This window comes from Hemicordylus capensis, chromosome 1, assembly GCF_027244095.1.
Source record: "Hemicordylus capensis ecotype Gifberg chromosome 1, rHemCap1.1.pri, whole genome shotgun sequence".
Classification (NCBI taxonomy): Eukaryota; Metazoa; Chordata; class Lepidosauria; order Squamata; family Cordylidae; genus Hemicordylus; species Hemicordylus capensis.
Window position 1 is genome coordinate 294,686,152 of NC_069657.1, and position 14,888 is coordinate 294,701,039.

The 14,888-nt window shown below is 44.4% G+C and overlaps 1 protein-coding gene across 12 annotated transcripts in view; it reads right to left on the minus strand.

The window, feature by feature from the left end:
- CILK1 (ciliogenesis associated kinase 1) overlaps nucleotides 1-14,888 on the minus strand; it is a 44,353-nt gene that overhangs the window by 12,853 nt on the left and 16,612 nt on the right. For 10 of the 12 annotated variants that reach the window (XM_053286355.1, XM_053286354.1, XM_053286353.1 and 7 more), the window contains 8 exons: nucleotides 10,158-10,279; nucleotides 9,678-9,757; nucleotides 9,171-9,303; nucleotides 6,265-6,436; nucleotides 5,233-5,400; nucleotides 4,565-4,867; nucleotides 2,705-2,892; nucleotides 1,229-1,371 (listed from right to left, as the gene is read on the minus strand). In XM_053286355.1, the coding sequence (XP_053142330.1) occupies nucleotides 1,229-1,371; nucleotides 2,705-2,892; nucleotides 4,565-4,867; nucleotides 5,233-5,400; nucleotides 6,265-6,436; nucleotides 9,171-9,303; nucleotides 9,678-9,757; nucleotides 10,158-10,279 (1,309 nt within the window). The remainder of the gene's footprint in view (nucleotides 1-1,228; nucleotides 1,372-2,704; nucleotides 2,893-4,564; nucleotides 4,868-5,232; nucleotides 5,401-6,264; nucleotides 6,437-9,170; nucleotides 9,304-9,677; nucleotides 9,758-10,157; nucleotides 10,280-14,888) is intronic. The other 2 variants (XR_008313934.1, XM_053286359.1) reach the window with 2 other exon arrangements.

A 14,888-nucleotide genomic window follows, 5' to 3' on the forward strand; every position in this document is an offset into this window, starting at 1 on the left:
AGGAATCCTGGTTTGCTAAACTACAGTAGAGCTGTGATTTAACAATCTAGGAATACTGTGTGCCTCTAGGTGAGGAAGAAACAGCCTTGGTTTCTTGGATCATCTGCACCAAGCCAGTAAACCACTAGTGATGTGCACGGTCCGGAGAAGTCCGGACCAGCACCGAAGGGGGGCCTTGTTTTTAGGGCGGGGAGGGCTTGCTTAGCCCTCCCGCCTCCTTGCCCCCGCCAGCGCCCGTATTTTCCAGTATAGGTGCTGGAAACCAGCTGCCCCCCCGCCGCCGCTGCGGCAGCGGCGAAAGAACTCCCAATTGTACTGCCAACCCTCCTGCCCTCCCTCCCAACTAGCTGCCCGCCCGCCCGCTCACCCGCTCACTGCTCACCCGATAGGAAATGAGAGGAGCTCCGGCACAGAGCTCCTCTCGTTTGGAAGGCCTCCGGCATAATGGTGTTTTGTGCGCGCGCGCATGCGCGCACCACAAAGCACGCCGCTCACCGGAGGCCTGGTCTACCCGCCGGGAAAGGGCCGGGTAGACCGGGCCTCCGATCACCATTATGCCGGAGGCCTTCCAAACGAGAGGAGCTCTGTGCCGGAGCTCCTCTCGTTTCCTATCGGGTGAGCGGTGAGCGGGCGGGCGGGCAGCTAGCTGGGAGGGAGGGCGGGAGGGCTGGCAGTACAATTGGGAGTTCTTTCGCTGCCGCGGCGGCAGCAGGGGGGCGGCTGGTTTCCAGCGCCCCTATACTGGAAAATACGGGCGCTGGCGGGGGCAAGGAGGCGGGAGGGCTAAGCAAGCCCTCCCCGCCCTTAAAGGCATACCCCCCACCCGGACCCGAACCAGGCAGGGCCAGACCGGTCCGGCAGTTCGGCCATTCTTTGGAATGGCCGCCGGACCGGTTCGGACACACTACTATAAACCACCTTAAGCAATATCACAGAATAGTTGCAAGCCTAAAATGTTTCTCTGAGCTCCTTGCAAAAAGTATAGACAAAATGTAACAAACAGCTACAGATTCTCAGTATATTAGGAGCAATCCATCCAACTGAGTTTGATCAATACCCAATTTGATTCAAATTAAAGTTCAAGGGGGGCAAACAATGTCAGAAAGAAAGAGAAAAGAAGAACAGCCTTCGTATGAAACACAGTAGGAGGCCTAGGATCCTAATAGTCAAAATCCAATTGCCATATTTGATGGAATGTCTTAGTAAATAATGTTTTCTTTTTACTAACCAGGTAAATACCTAGAATGTTTCAAGTAATGCTGTTTGGCTGCAGAAACTTGTAATGTTGGCGTGTCCTGTCGAAGGTAGGAAGGTGCACTGTTGCCAGTCCCTATGCAGGCAGAAGTCTTCAGATCCAAAATACTTTCAAATCTGTTAACAAAAAACAAAACAGCCATATTTATACTTCATGACACACCCTTCCTTCGTACTGATTGCCATGAACACTGGCGTGCTTGCTTGCTTGCTTCAGGCAAAGGAAAAAAGATGCCCCATGTCTTTTTCAAGGAAGCTGAAGTCAAATTCAGGCAGACCCAATGCAAATTCAAACATGCATAATATGCTCCAGTGCTCAAACACAGAAAGCCTTACCCAAAAAAGTTATTAGTCAACCAAGATCGGATGGAAAAAAGACTCATAATGTACAGAGGGCTTCTTCCATGCCATGCGAGGAGCACAGAGCCAATACAAACAGAGGGGAGACATAATTAATTGCCAAGGCTACAATCTGATGCATACTTACTTGGAAGGAGGCCCTTTAAAAAGAAGTGGGGGCGGGAGCACTTATATCTGAGTAAACATGTACTGTATAGTATTAGACAGTCCTATGTGCTCTTACCTGGGTGTATGCACCACTGAGCTTAGCAGGACTTATTTCCAAACAAACATATATAGTATTGGACTACATGGTTGCAATCCTGCACTGTTAGGCAGCTTTAATCCCATTTACTTTAATGGGATTTGTGTAATCTAACTATGCAGGATTGGAGTCCAAGACACTAAGGCTGCAATCCTAAGCACACTAACATAGGAGTAAGCCTCATTGAACAAAGTGGGGCTTTGGAGTAAACATGGATAGAATTGCTCAGTTAGAGCATTTTTATCTAAGATATTAATAAGGCACTTTTGTGGGTGTCTTGTTCCAGTCATGCCACATCTGTGAACATGTGGGGAAAGATCCAGTTTTAAACACTGTACGTTGTAGGCAATGAAAGCTTTACATTCATAGAAGCTATTTACATGGGTGTGCAAAACCGGGCTAAGGAAGCCCAGCCAGGTTTTGCATGTGTGTGTGTGTGTGTTCATCGCTGGGATCGGGCCTGTGGTACAGAGCTGGTAATTATCGGGGTGGGGAGGTAAGCTTTTTGAGGCTTCCTCCCCACTAACCCTCTTGCCCTTTCTCACTGGTCATGAGACAGGGCTCACAGACTGGTTTAAGTACAAAATGATATGTCTCATGTGTGAAAACACAGACTCAAAATCTGATGCATGCTTATTTGGAAGAAAGTTCTATTAAAATCTATGAGATCTGCAGTGTGATCCAAAGCGAGTCTCACTGAGTTAAATGAGACCTGTTCCCTAATAAGTGTGCATAACTCTGCAGTCTTACTCCCAAACAGATAGGGGTGTAAGTGCACAAATTAAGGTGATGGTAAAACCATAATTAAATGTGTACGTATGTACACACACACACAGCGTAACTTGCCTAGAAAGAACTTCGTCACTCTGTCCTTTGTTTTTAAAATCAGTTCTGGCAAGGGAAGAGTTAGCATCACCATCTTCCAAGTCCTCCCACTCCTCAGAACCTTTTTGCATTCCAGTAATATGTCCCCATCTACGTCTGTTCTTTGGTTTGAGTTCGTCGTTTGTTTTCTCTGTTACAACAGCTGCTTTCTGTCATTGCAAAAAAAACAACAAAAAAACACAGAACAAGAGTGTGTCAAGCTCAGAGCTGCCAAATTGCTGGGTAAACACAATGGCATATCAGGAGAAAGTCTGACAACAAGGGGGGTTTCCAAAAGCTTCATGAAGGAATAAAAGGTCAAAAGAGCATAAAATGGACAGGATCTTCAATATTTGGTTTATCAATCTATTACTGTCTAATGACTGATATCTAGTTCCTTTTGCCATATATTTTCTCTCTTCTATCACAGTTTTTGCCAAAAATATATTCCAATTAAATTAAAATCTTGGTGGTTGAATGAATAAATTATGCACATGAACTAAATGTACATACTTTTTTCCTTTGGTATAGAATTCAGAATTCAGGAAGGCAACCCTGAATGCTATCTATGGTCTGGTTTTGTTAATGTTACAATTCAAAATGAAAATATGTTTATTACTACTAAAAATTTAATAGTACAAAAGCCAAATTTATGAAGGGGATCAAAATAGTTGCATTAATAGTTCTGGACACAAAAGCAACTGTGGTGAAAACTAATTTGAAGTAGATTAAATCAAATATATGTGTATTTTATAGGAGAGGCAGACTTTATTATAGTCATTGACTAGTACATATATACAAAAGCAATGGTTATATACATTTCAAAGCAGTAGTAGATAGCAAAAACATTACTGTTTTAACTGTAATCGTGTTCTCAAAATTACTCAGAAGCATTAGTCCACACTTATTACTGAGTATGGATAGCAGCTGAACAAAACTTGGCTACATTGTATGTAGTGTTGAATTGGTAGTCTGACAACAGAAATACAATATATGCTTCATCACCTCTACTCGGTAAGTCCTTTATTAAAGGGAAGATTAGGAAGGCCCGCAAACCTCTGTATAAATTACAGTATAAAAGAACCTGGCCAACGCTCTTTACATCCTTAACACCACATAGTTATTTTATAATAAATTTCAACCTGAGAGTGTTATTTTTTCATACAGAACTTGTTGTTGTTGTTTAAAGCTCATAACCTTTAGCATTCCCCCCTGCAGAAAAAGCAGGGGGAAAGGCTAAACTACAATCATTATTAGGGAAAGGATGGCAGATTTGGAGAGGGAAATGGGAAAGGCTTGTGAAGCAGTAGAAAAAGACAGAGGACTAGAAAAGACAAAGGTGGGTGGAGGCCAAGAGCAGTTTATGTTGGGCCCAAAGAGGTGAAGTTTTATTACATTAATGGCCCAGATGAACTGATGCTCTCCTCCATGGTGATATCATAAAGTGACACCACTGCTTCCCGACTCCAGGCACAAGCAGTGCTTGTCCTATTAGACATCAGTGTATAATAATATTTTAACAGGACACAGGTATATATAATCTAACACATACAAGCCTGGCAAATGCAATTAATATCCCTGAAAATGTGAGAATTGACTGCAGAATCTAGGCCTACATTCATTGGATTTTAAGCATCAATCCCCTTTCCAAAATGTTATACCCATGTGTGGGCACCCAGTGTCTTTGGCAACATGATAGGCACACCAAAGAATGAGCAGACACATTCCCCCACTGAAGCTATAGTTGGTTGGATATGTGAACCAGGCCTAATGCAAGAGAACAAGAGACATGAATATTTTTTAAATGGCATAGGTTTCGCCAATGATTACAGTATTTTTTACCTGCTGAGACATTTTGCTGTGAATATTGGGCAAAACCATCTGACTAGGCTTGTCCTCTCTTATATGGTCACTCGTGGAGGAGTCTGCTTTGTATGGATATATCAAGGGGTGGGAAGGCTGGTTTGGTTGGAACGGTCTGGATGAAAGGAGAACTTGTGGTTTAGGTGGAGGCTGTGTAGGCGGGATGGGTTTCATGTGAACTTGTGCTTTATCGGGAAGGTCTCTCTGTTGCTTTCCCAGCTCCTGAACGCAGCGAGAGGTGCCCAGTGCATGGCCAACCTGGAAGTAAGGATATCGAAGTGCCTACAATAAATGGAGAGATTGATATTTAAACCAGGAAAAACCAAACGGAAACCAAACCAAATTAGGAGTGTAGTCAGTCCCAATATTCAGAGAAGCTTTGCAGAATTAAAAAAAAATGTGTTGTATGCACATTCCAGTCACCTGAGAATCTCTACATTGTTTTGAAAAGGCAAATTTCTAGCCCCTGTGGCTGCAAAGATATGCTTGATCCAAGGGTGATCAAGCAACGATCAGGATCAGAAGCCTACAAAAGACATTTTGAAACTTCCTTTATGCTTGGAGGCTACTTCTAGTTCTGGGCAAGACAGTACACTACCTAGCAAAGGAGTGAGTTGTAGAGTTACGTCTATGAATTAAGAGCAAACCTGGCTTGCTGTTGGCCGCTTTTTGGGGTCCCACTGCAGCATGTCTCTCATGAGCTGTATTGCCTCACTGCTTGCATTAGGGATGAGAGTCTTCAAGTTATTTGGTACATACTGAGGCCACCGGAAGTTCATGGCACCTGCAAGTTGGTAACCTTCAGGCCAGTCATTCTGAAAGGGATGCAAATATGCTCATCATTAAAAGAATGCCTCTACAGCTACTCAAGCCCTCTACGAGATGTTATCTGGTACTATAATATGCAAAATTTCCAAAAGTGTATCAAGGCCTTGTTAGATAACAAAATAACCTAGTGTGATGATGAAAGCAAGCAAGTCAGTTGACACAATTAGTTTCCACATTTCAAGGAGCAAGCCAGGGGCTGAAGTCACCCAAGAGTCAATAATACTCAACTCAGTTCTTTTTAATCCCATGATAAGTGATCACATCAACAACAGCAGTATCACATGAGTGGGCAGAACAAACCATTCTGGGAACATATGCTCCCTCTTCTCACATTGTTAACTTGCACTGTGGTTAACCCTAACCAAGGTTCCTGTACAAACAGGATCTTAAATTGCAGTATACAGTGGGTTTCAGATGCTGGAAAGGTTAAACTACTGCTTGGAGGAACAGAGTAGGTAAAGAATATAAAAGAAAATGCTACTGAAACCATTTCATAGGATTTGCTGGCAAAGCACAGAAACCAGGGAGAGAAAGAGGGGGGGCATTTTAAAGCTGTAATCTTATGAAAACTTACTTGGGAGTAATCTACAATAACTCAGTAGGACTTAATTCCAAGTAATTACTGTACACTTTCATTTTGCTTTTCCATACAATGTCTTCCTTTTAGCACACCCTGAGGTTTCCTTTTGTCTTGACAGTATCACACTGAAGACATCTAAAAATTGGCTCTCTTATATTAATAAAACACCAGCACGATTAAAATGAAAAGGGTGGCGGGGGGAGAAAGAACAGAACATATTCACAGTTGTACTCCTTTTCCTGTACATCAAAGACCCAGTTCTCATAGCTACCTTTTTTGGCGTCCCCAGTACTTGGCAAATCTTGAAAATAGTATCAATTTCACTGGCACCTGGAAAGAGTGGCCTGAGCATGTAAACTTCTGCCATTATGCAACCAATAGCCCAAATATCAATGGGAGAACTATAGTTGGTGGATCTCAAGAGCACTTCAGGAGCCCTGTACCTGTAAGCAAAGAACAAGGAAACAACAAATAGCAGCAGTGTTCATTTATAAGATGCACCAACTAAAGGCTTATTGTGTTTGTATTGGATAGCAACTGCAGGAGGACTCAACCTCTCTGCCCACAAGAGCAATAAATGGGGATCTCAAAAAGCAGAGTTCTGAAATGGTAGGCCTGCTCCCATATGGTGAATGTAGTGTGTAGCCAGGTTCTCGGTCTAGGAGAACCAATACAACATTACCGGGACTCTGGCCAAACAGGTAAACCACTTCCACTAATGTTTAAGAGTGGAGTCATCTATCATCTACTCTAGGACTTTCTGTTTGGTCTTCTTTCATTCCAGTGGGTTGCTGCCAGACAAGGCTTCACTCTGCAACTGGCACTCTCTGTTCATTCGCTTTTTATGATCATCACGCTATCATTACCCTACACTTTCCCTGCGCTCCTTCCATTTCCATTTCCATGGAAGGAAATGGAATTTCCATTTCAGGAAATCCTGTCTTCTGGGAAGGATGAAACACAAGGGTGGCTCTAGGAGATGGGGGGCGGGGGGGGAAGCACCCCCTCAAACAAGCAATCTCCTCCCCTAAACTGTCCACTCCTTTCTGTTTCAGAAATCTAATATGGGGGACACAGCTTGCTCACCCATAAATACACTTTGCCTCTTCTATGCCCCGCCTCTGTCTTTTTTCTGGTGCTGCCATGAAACAATGTCATAATCTTCTCAGATGTAAATGCCTGGGTGCTACTGTTCTGTCTTTTTTAAACACTCTCCACACACTTTTTCACTTCCAAACTTCTGTGCATCTTTACCATCACACTTCCAGTTACCATCAGATATCATAGTTGTTGTTTTAAATTTTAAGTGCTTTTTTAGATATTTTCATCAAAACACAATAACAGGTAAGTATTGAGAATGAGTCGAATTACGGATAACAATGACTTATAATTAATTTCTTATTAGTGCTGTAATACTTCCCCACTGATATATTTTTCAAAAAATTTAAAGATGTATAGAATATAATATATGTATAAAAATAAATACATCAATGGACAGGAAAAGAACAAGAAAATGGTGGGGTAGGGACATGAGCAGGTAAAGGGTGGATAGAGTGGGAGGAAACTATTTCAGGAAATTATCTATATATCTATATATTTAAATCTCTAAGGCATACCAGTGGCTAATCCTATGTGTGGCAGCTCTCGTGAAAGTTTGGAGAGCTGCCGGGTAGGCTAGCCATGGGACGGGTGGGAGAAGGAAAAGTCGCAGCAGTGGCCGAAGAAAACTGCGGGCGGTGGCCGGCCGGCCGGCCAGCAGCAGGATGAGCAAGAAGACAAAACGATAGTGGGCAGCAGGGCACGAGGATGAGAGGACGGGCAAAACAGCAGTGGCCAGGGAAGACGGTGGCGATGGTGGCCAGCTGGCTAGCAGACAGGAGAAGGAAGAAGTCAGGCAGGGGGGAGGTGGGAGAGAAAATAACGGTGGCGTGGGGAGGCGGTGGCGTGGGGAGGCGGCTAGAGGCACAGATGCTCTGCGCCCGGCCCAGCTAGTTAATAATTATTTCAACAATTGTTTCAATGTCAAGATAAGCCAGAGTCACTTGAGACAAAGGGCAGGCCTCATTTTAGTTCTAAGAACATTTTCTGTGCATGCCTGGAAACCATTAGTGTGGTGGGGAAAAGAGAAGGTAGCAATCCCACTCTAGTGTGAATGGAGCATAGTGGGATGTACACAAAGGAAAAGTGGTATTTCTGAAGAAGAGTGGAAAAGCAGTTGCAGTTCCAGTTATTACTGAACACTGGGTAGCACTAAGAACCCTTCATCTAGAAGAAGCCAAGGTGCATTGCCAAAATCCATAATAGATAACTTTGCCAGGCATGGCATGAAAATAATGTAGATTCAAAGTGCTTTCTTAAAGCACTCAGGGCACATGCCTTCTTGAGTAACAACCCATCCAGCTTTAACTTACTTGGGGGATGGGCAGAGAGATCAGTCACTCTTGTATGGTTCTCTTCTTTGGTCATTGCTGGCTGACCAATTGAATCCATAGGACTCATAAACATAAACCAATCATAAGGACCAAGGAAGAAAGTGTCATGCACTGGCTTGGGATCACAGTCTTCAACTGCCTCCCTTCCTCTGATCCTGTTCATAGGCTGTGGAAGTGGCATCAGAAGTGCTGGTGACGGGGTTAATTGTCACACTATTCCTCCACCAGCTGTCAAGGAGAGGAATAAGACTGATCCTCACCGGGAGTCTCTAGGCCCAAATCACTCCCATCTCTCCATGGCCATCCAAGCCTTAAATAAAGCCCTGTAATCAGGGCAATCTCAACCACCCTCTCCTGACTCCACCCTTTCCAATGCAGTTGCCTGCATCTTCCCTCCTTCAGCTGTTGAGGCCCTACCTTCTCCTCTTTGCCATCAGGAGACAACCTGTTAGGCCATGCTGGCCCATCCATGGTCTGTAGGTTCCTGGGTATCCTGGCTCTCCCTGGCAACCATGTAAGGTCCCAGCTGGCTTTGCCTGTACCCAAGAGCTGTATTGCCTCCATCTTCTTGGTCCTCCGACCGGGTGAGTAGCCTCCCCCGCCGCAGCAAGAGGGAAGGCCCGACAGGAAGGTTCAACAAAAGGGAACTGAGGTAGCTATTTAGTCACTCATTCCAAGTTACAAGCATGCTGAGAATAAAGATAGTTATAGCTCCATACAGAGCAATCAAAACTTGAGACTTTACCATCTGGTGGATACATAGTCTGTGTAGGGAGGCCTGGACCTAATTTCCCGTGCAAGTCCAAAATCTGCTATTTTCACAAGTTCTGGTCCCATGCAAAGGAGGTTTTCAGGTTTCAAGTCTCTATGAAAGAACCCTGTAATGAAAAGAAATCACTGGTCAGTCTTTTCTCCCACTTTTTATGCCAGTCATCAGCAGATCTGCCAACCGACTACTGAGCCTTTAATAATAGCCTGATCTCCAGAGATCAGAAGATGAAACTTTTTATGGCATGGAGGTAAATAGTAACACCTGTTAGTGACTGCAGATTAAGCTGATGCTTATGGCACAGAAGCAAGAGCCCATTAAAAAGCTGGCACAATAATTATCAGTGGGTAGGGGTGGGAATAGGAGCATATAAGGGGGCAGAGGGAAACTACATGAACACAGGCACAGTCCTGATGCTCAAACAATGGTGACATGAGCCATTATCTAGATTAAAACATAATTTGGCTGTGGAATATATCTCACCATGTTTATGAATAAATGCAAGCCCTTGAAGAATCTGATACATAATATTTCTGATGGTAGATTCTGGAAACAATTTATTCCTGGAAAATAGAAGTGGAGAGAGAAGTTTGTAAAAGAAACATCCGTGGTTTTCTTATATGCACTCATGTATCTGTAGCAGGAATATTGGAATGCTAATATGAATGGGACAGCCATGCAAATAATGATGATAACTATGTTTGATACATCTTTGTTTAACTTTTTTTGTTCTCTTATTCAATTAAAATTAGGTTACACTATCTCCACGGGTTCTAGAAAATATCCCTTGCTACAATACTTAACTTCAAAAATATTGTCCTTGTCATGTGCTTTTTGTGATTTGCTGAAATGAATGAATGTAGAACAGCAAGAGTACTTGGTGGATTGTGTTTCAAAGTATTGATTAATTATACTTTCATTTTAAGACATCTGTACCGGAATGTGTTTGTTAGAAAACCATACCTTTCTTTCATTAACTGATAAAGGTTCTCCTTCATGTATTCAAATACAAAGTACAGATTATCATTTTCTCTGATAACTTCTTTCAGTTTCACCACATTGGCATGGTTGAGTTTCTTCAAGGACTGAAGGCACAAGATAAGACAATTAAGCTAGTGTTGCAATGAAGGCTTCAAGATAAGTAACAATGAATCTTTGTCCCTGAACTATGGGATACTGCTAAACATGAAATACAACTAAATTTAAGTACAACACTGTTAAAAGCACTCAGACCCCTAGAATTAGACATGTACTATGTTCCTCTGGCCTTGAAAGATGCATGCTGATAATGGACATGCTTGCATAAATTATTTTTTCAGCATTGAGACATTCCAATTCCCTGACAGAATTTTTGTCAGGGAAGTCCAATACAGAGATGGCCTTGCATACACAGCTCTGCAGTATATAACTTTGGATTGGATGCACACTTTCAGGTTCTTATTTTTGTGACAGCTTTCTCAGCTGCTACTGGTAAGCCAGCTCTATTGGATAAAAAGTGACTGTGGCTTCACAACTGTTCTGTCATTTACATGATGTTGCTAATATGCCAGCTGCTGTATAATGCTTATCTTATTCATCTTCACATCAGCCCCAGGAGGCAGACCAGTAGCACTCTCTTTTGCAGATAAAGGACAGAGAACCAGGGTGGTGCATTGGTTAGACTTGAGTACAAGATCAGGGTCAGGAAGACCAGGTTAAATCCTCTCTCAGATGTGAAGCTTACTGGGTGTCTTTGTCCAATTACTCTCTCTCAGCTTAATCTAACTCATACAGTTAGCTTTTATAGGAACACTGCTTATGCCTCAGTCCCCTAGAAGCCCAGAAAAGGAGAGAGGAGGAGCCCATCTGCTTCCCTTTCAGTGCTGCTCTGGGTGGGAGACCGAGTGTATGCTGTGGGCTCCTTCTGCTACTACCTGCCTGCATCTGCTTCCCCCGTGAGGCTGCAGCCTGCTGCCTCTGGGTAACATCTGGGGAGTGCGTGCAGGACTGGGGCCAGGGGTGGGTGACTCAGCAGTTCCTGGAGTCAGCTGCCCAGCTCTGGGCTTGTATAGGAATGCTTCCTATGGTGGTGAGCCCACCACTGAAGGGGTAACACCAAAGGGGGCTGCCCCTCTGAGGGAGCCTCCTTTGGGGGATAACAAGGGCACGGGCCAGGCACTTTGGCTCAGGAGCCCTCGTGGTGTGTGAAGGTGGGTGGGTATTTTAATTCGGCTTCTGTCTAAAATCCTGGGTGATTTGAGTCTTAATGTGTCTGGATCTGGAGATGGGGAGACAAGGGGTGTATCCACCGATTATGGGGCAACTATTCCAGTGGTGGTGGGCAACAGAAGTTGTAATCTGGACAGGTCAGCAGGCCATTGTAGGGAAAGGGAGATCATAAACTTAATTGCTGTTTCCCCTTCTGCCTGTCATGCCAGCTCTTTGACCTTGGAAAGCAATGCCAACCACCCACAGAGCCTTGTCTTTCTCCTTTGTAATGCCAGGTCAGCCCAGAATAAGACCGAGAACATCCATGATCTGATTCTGGATGAAGGTGCCGACCTGGTATGTATTACAGATACTTGGTTGCGGGAGGCTGGTGGCCCGGTCTGGTCACAGCTTCTCCCTCCAGGGTACTCTGTTGAGGAGCAGGGGAGGAGACATGGGCAGGGAGGTGGAGTGGCTGTGGTCTATAAGAACAATATCTCCCTTCCCAGGATCCCTGTCAAACTGTCTGAACATACTGAATGTGTGTACCTAAGTTTGGGGACCAGGGATAGACTGGGACTTCTGTTGGTGTACTGATCGTCCCACTGCCCAACGGAATCCTTAAGTGAGCTGATAGACTTGGTCTCAGGCTTAGCGTTGGAGTCTCCCAGGCTTGTGGTGCTCGGGGACTTCAATGTCCACTTTGGGACCAATTTGTCCGGGTCTGCTTGGGATTTCATAGCAGCCATGACAACTATGGGCCTATCCCAGGTGGTCTCAGGACCGATGCATATTGCTGGTAACTTGCTTGATCTGGTCTTTCACTCTGAACAGGATGGTGTTCCATAGGTGGGTACTCTGGTGATTTCCCCATTGTCATGGACAGACCACTATCTGGTTAAGGTTGGACTCGCGACCACTTTCCACCTCCGCAGGGACGGAGGACCCATTAGGATGGTCTGCACAAGAAAGTTACTAGATTCCAGGAAGACTTGGAGGGATTTAGTGTTGCCTCTGCTGGTGACCCTGTCAACACTCTGGTGGAGAATTGGAATTCACTCACCAGGGCAGTGGACATGATCGCTCCTAAGTGTCCTCTCCAAGCTGCTTAGAAACTGTCCCCTTCGTATATGGAAGAACTACGGGGGCTGAAGCAGCGAGGTAGACCACTAGAGCGCAACTGGAGGAAGACTCGACTCAAGTCTGACATATTATTACATAGAGAGCATTTGAAGATCTATGCTCAGGTGATACATGCAGCAAAGAAGCAATTCTTTTCCTTCCATATTGCATCTGCGACTTCACGTCCGGCAGAGTTGTTCAGGGTCGTGAAGGGGTTAATGTGCGCCTCTTCCCCCTTGAATCAGTATTTGGAACCAACCATTACTCACTGTGACCTTTTAAATGAGTTTTGTGACCTTTTTGATGAGTTCTTTCACCTTCTCTCATATTCGGGCTGACAGATTCTAACCCCACCATTGTTACAGATTCTGATGCTGAGGTGTCCAGCAGCTGCTCTTATGTGGTGACCCTGGATCAGTTTCAGTTTGTGACCCCTGAGGATATGGACAAGTTGCTTGGAATGGTGTGGCCTACCACCTGCCCTCTTGATCCCTGGCTGACATGGCTTATAATATCTAGCAGGGAAGCTGTTGTAGAGGGGCTGGTAGATATCATAAATGCTTCTCTGAGGGAGGGCAGGATGCCTCCTTGTCTTAAGGAGGCAATCATTAGACTGCTTCTGAAAAAGCCCGCCTTGGATCCTTCAGAGTTAAACAATTACAGGTCTGTCTGCAATCTTCCATGGCTGAGCAAAGTGATGGAGAAGGTGGTGGCCTCCCAGCTCCAGGAGGTCTTGGAGGAAACTGATCATCTAGACCCATTTCAAACTGGCTCTCAGGTGGGCTATGGGGTGGAGACTGCCTTGGTTGGCCTGATGGATGATCTTCAATTGGGAATTGACAGAGGGAGTGTGACTCTGTTGGTCCTTTTGGATCTCTTGGTGGCTTTTGATACTATTGACCATAGTATCCTTCTGTAACATCTGAGGGGACTGGGGATAGGAAGCACTGCTTTGTAGTGCTTCCGCTCCTACCTCATGGGCAGATTCCAGATGGTGTCTCTTGGAGACTGTTGTTCTTCAAAATCTGAACTTTCCTATGGTGTCCTTCAGGTCTCCGTATTGTCTCTGATGTTGTTGAACATCTACATGAAGCCGCCGGGAGAGATCATCAGGAGATTTGGTGCAGGGTGTTATCAATATGCTGATGATACCTAAATCTATTTCTCCATGTCAACATCTTTGGGAGAAGGCATAACCTCCCTAAATGCCTGCCTGGAGGCAGTAATGAGCTGGATGAAGGATAACAAACTGAGGCTGAATCCAGATAAGACAGAGGTACTTATTGTGTGGGGTCAGAACTCAGGAGACTATTTTGATCTGCCAGATCTGGATGGGTTCACTCTCCCCTGGAAGGAACAGGTATGCAGTCTGGGGGTGCTTCTGGATCTGAACCTCTCCCTGGTGTCCCAAGGTGGTGGCCAAAGGTGCTTTTTATCGGCTTTGGCTGATACGCCAGCTGCGTCCGTTTCTTGAGCTGAATGACCTCAAAATGGTAGTACATATGCTGATAGCCTCTAGGCTGGATTACTGCAATGTGCTCTACATGGGGCTGCCTTTGTATGTAGTCCAGAAACTGCAGTTGGTCCAGAATGTGGCAGCCAGATTGGTCTCTGGGTCATCTAGGAGAGACCATATTACTCCTGTGTTGAAGGAACTACACTGGCTGCCGATACATTTCTGGGCAAAATACAAGGTGCTGGTTATTACCTATAAAGCCTTAAACAGCTTAGGCCCTGGGTATTTAAGAGAACGTCTTCTTTGCCATGGGCCCCACCGCCTTTTAAGATCATCTGGAGAGGTTCGTCTGTGGGTGCTGCTAACCCATCTGGCGGCTACTCGGGAATGGGCCTTCTCCGTTGCTGCCCCTGGACTTTGAAATGCGCTATTGAAAGAAGAGTTTCCCCATCTCTGGCAACTTTTAAAAAGGCACTGAAGACATATTTATTCACCCAGGCTTTTGATTAGATTTATGGTTTTAAAATTTTTAATACTGGGTTTTAAATGTGTTTTAATGTTTTAAATGATTTTAATTGTTAGTTGATTTTATGTTTTAAATTATTTACATTGCAAACCACCCAGAGACGCAAGTTTTGGACAGTATAGAAATACTTTAAATAATTAATAAATAATATTAGAGTTTTTGTGAGGATAAAATGGAGAGGGGGCACACATGTATGCTCTCCTGAACTTCTTGGGAAGAAGGACAGGATAAAGGGAAGGGAAGAAGGACAGGAGAAAAATGTAATAGAGAAATAAATAATAGCTTCACTGCTCCAGTAAACTTATGAATCACCTGAGTGCTGAAGCTGAAGCCCAGAAACAATTTCATAATACAGTCATCCCTTGCCAACCACAAGGGCTCAGTTCCTAGAAAACCCGAGATT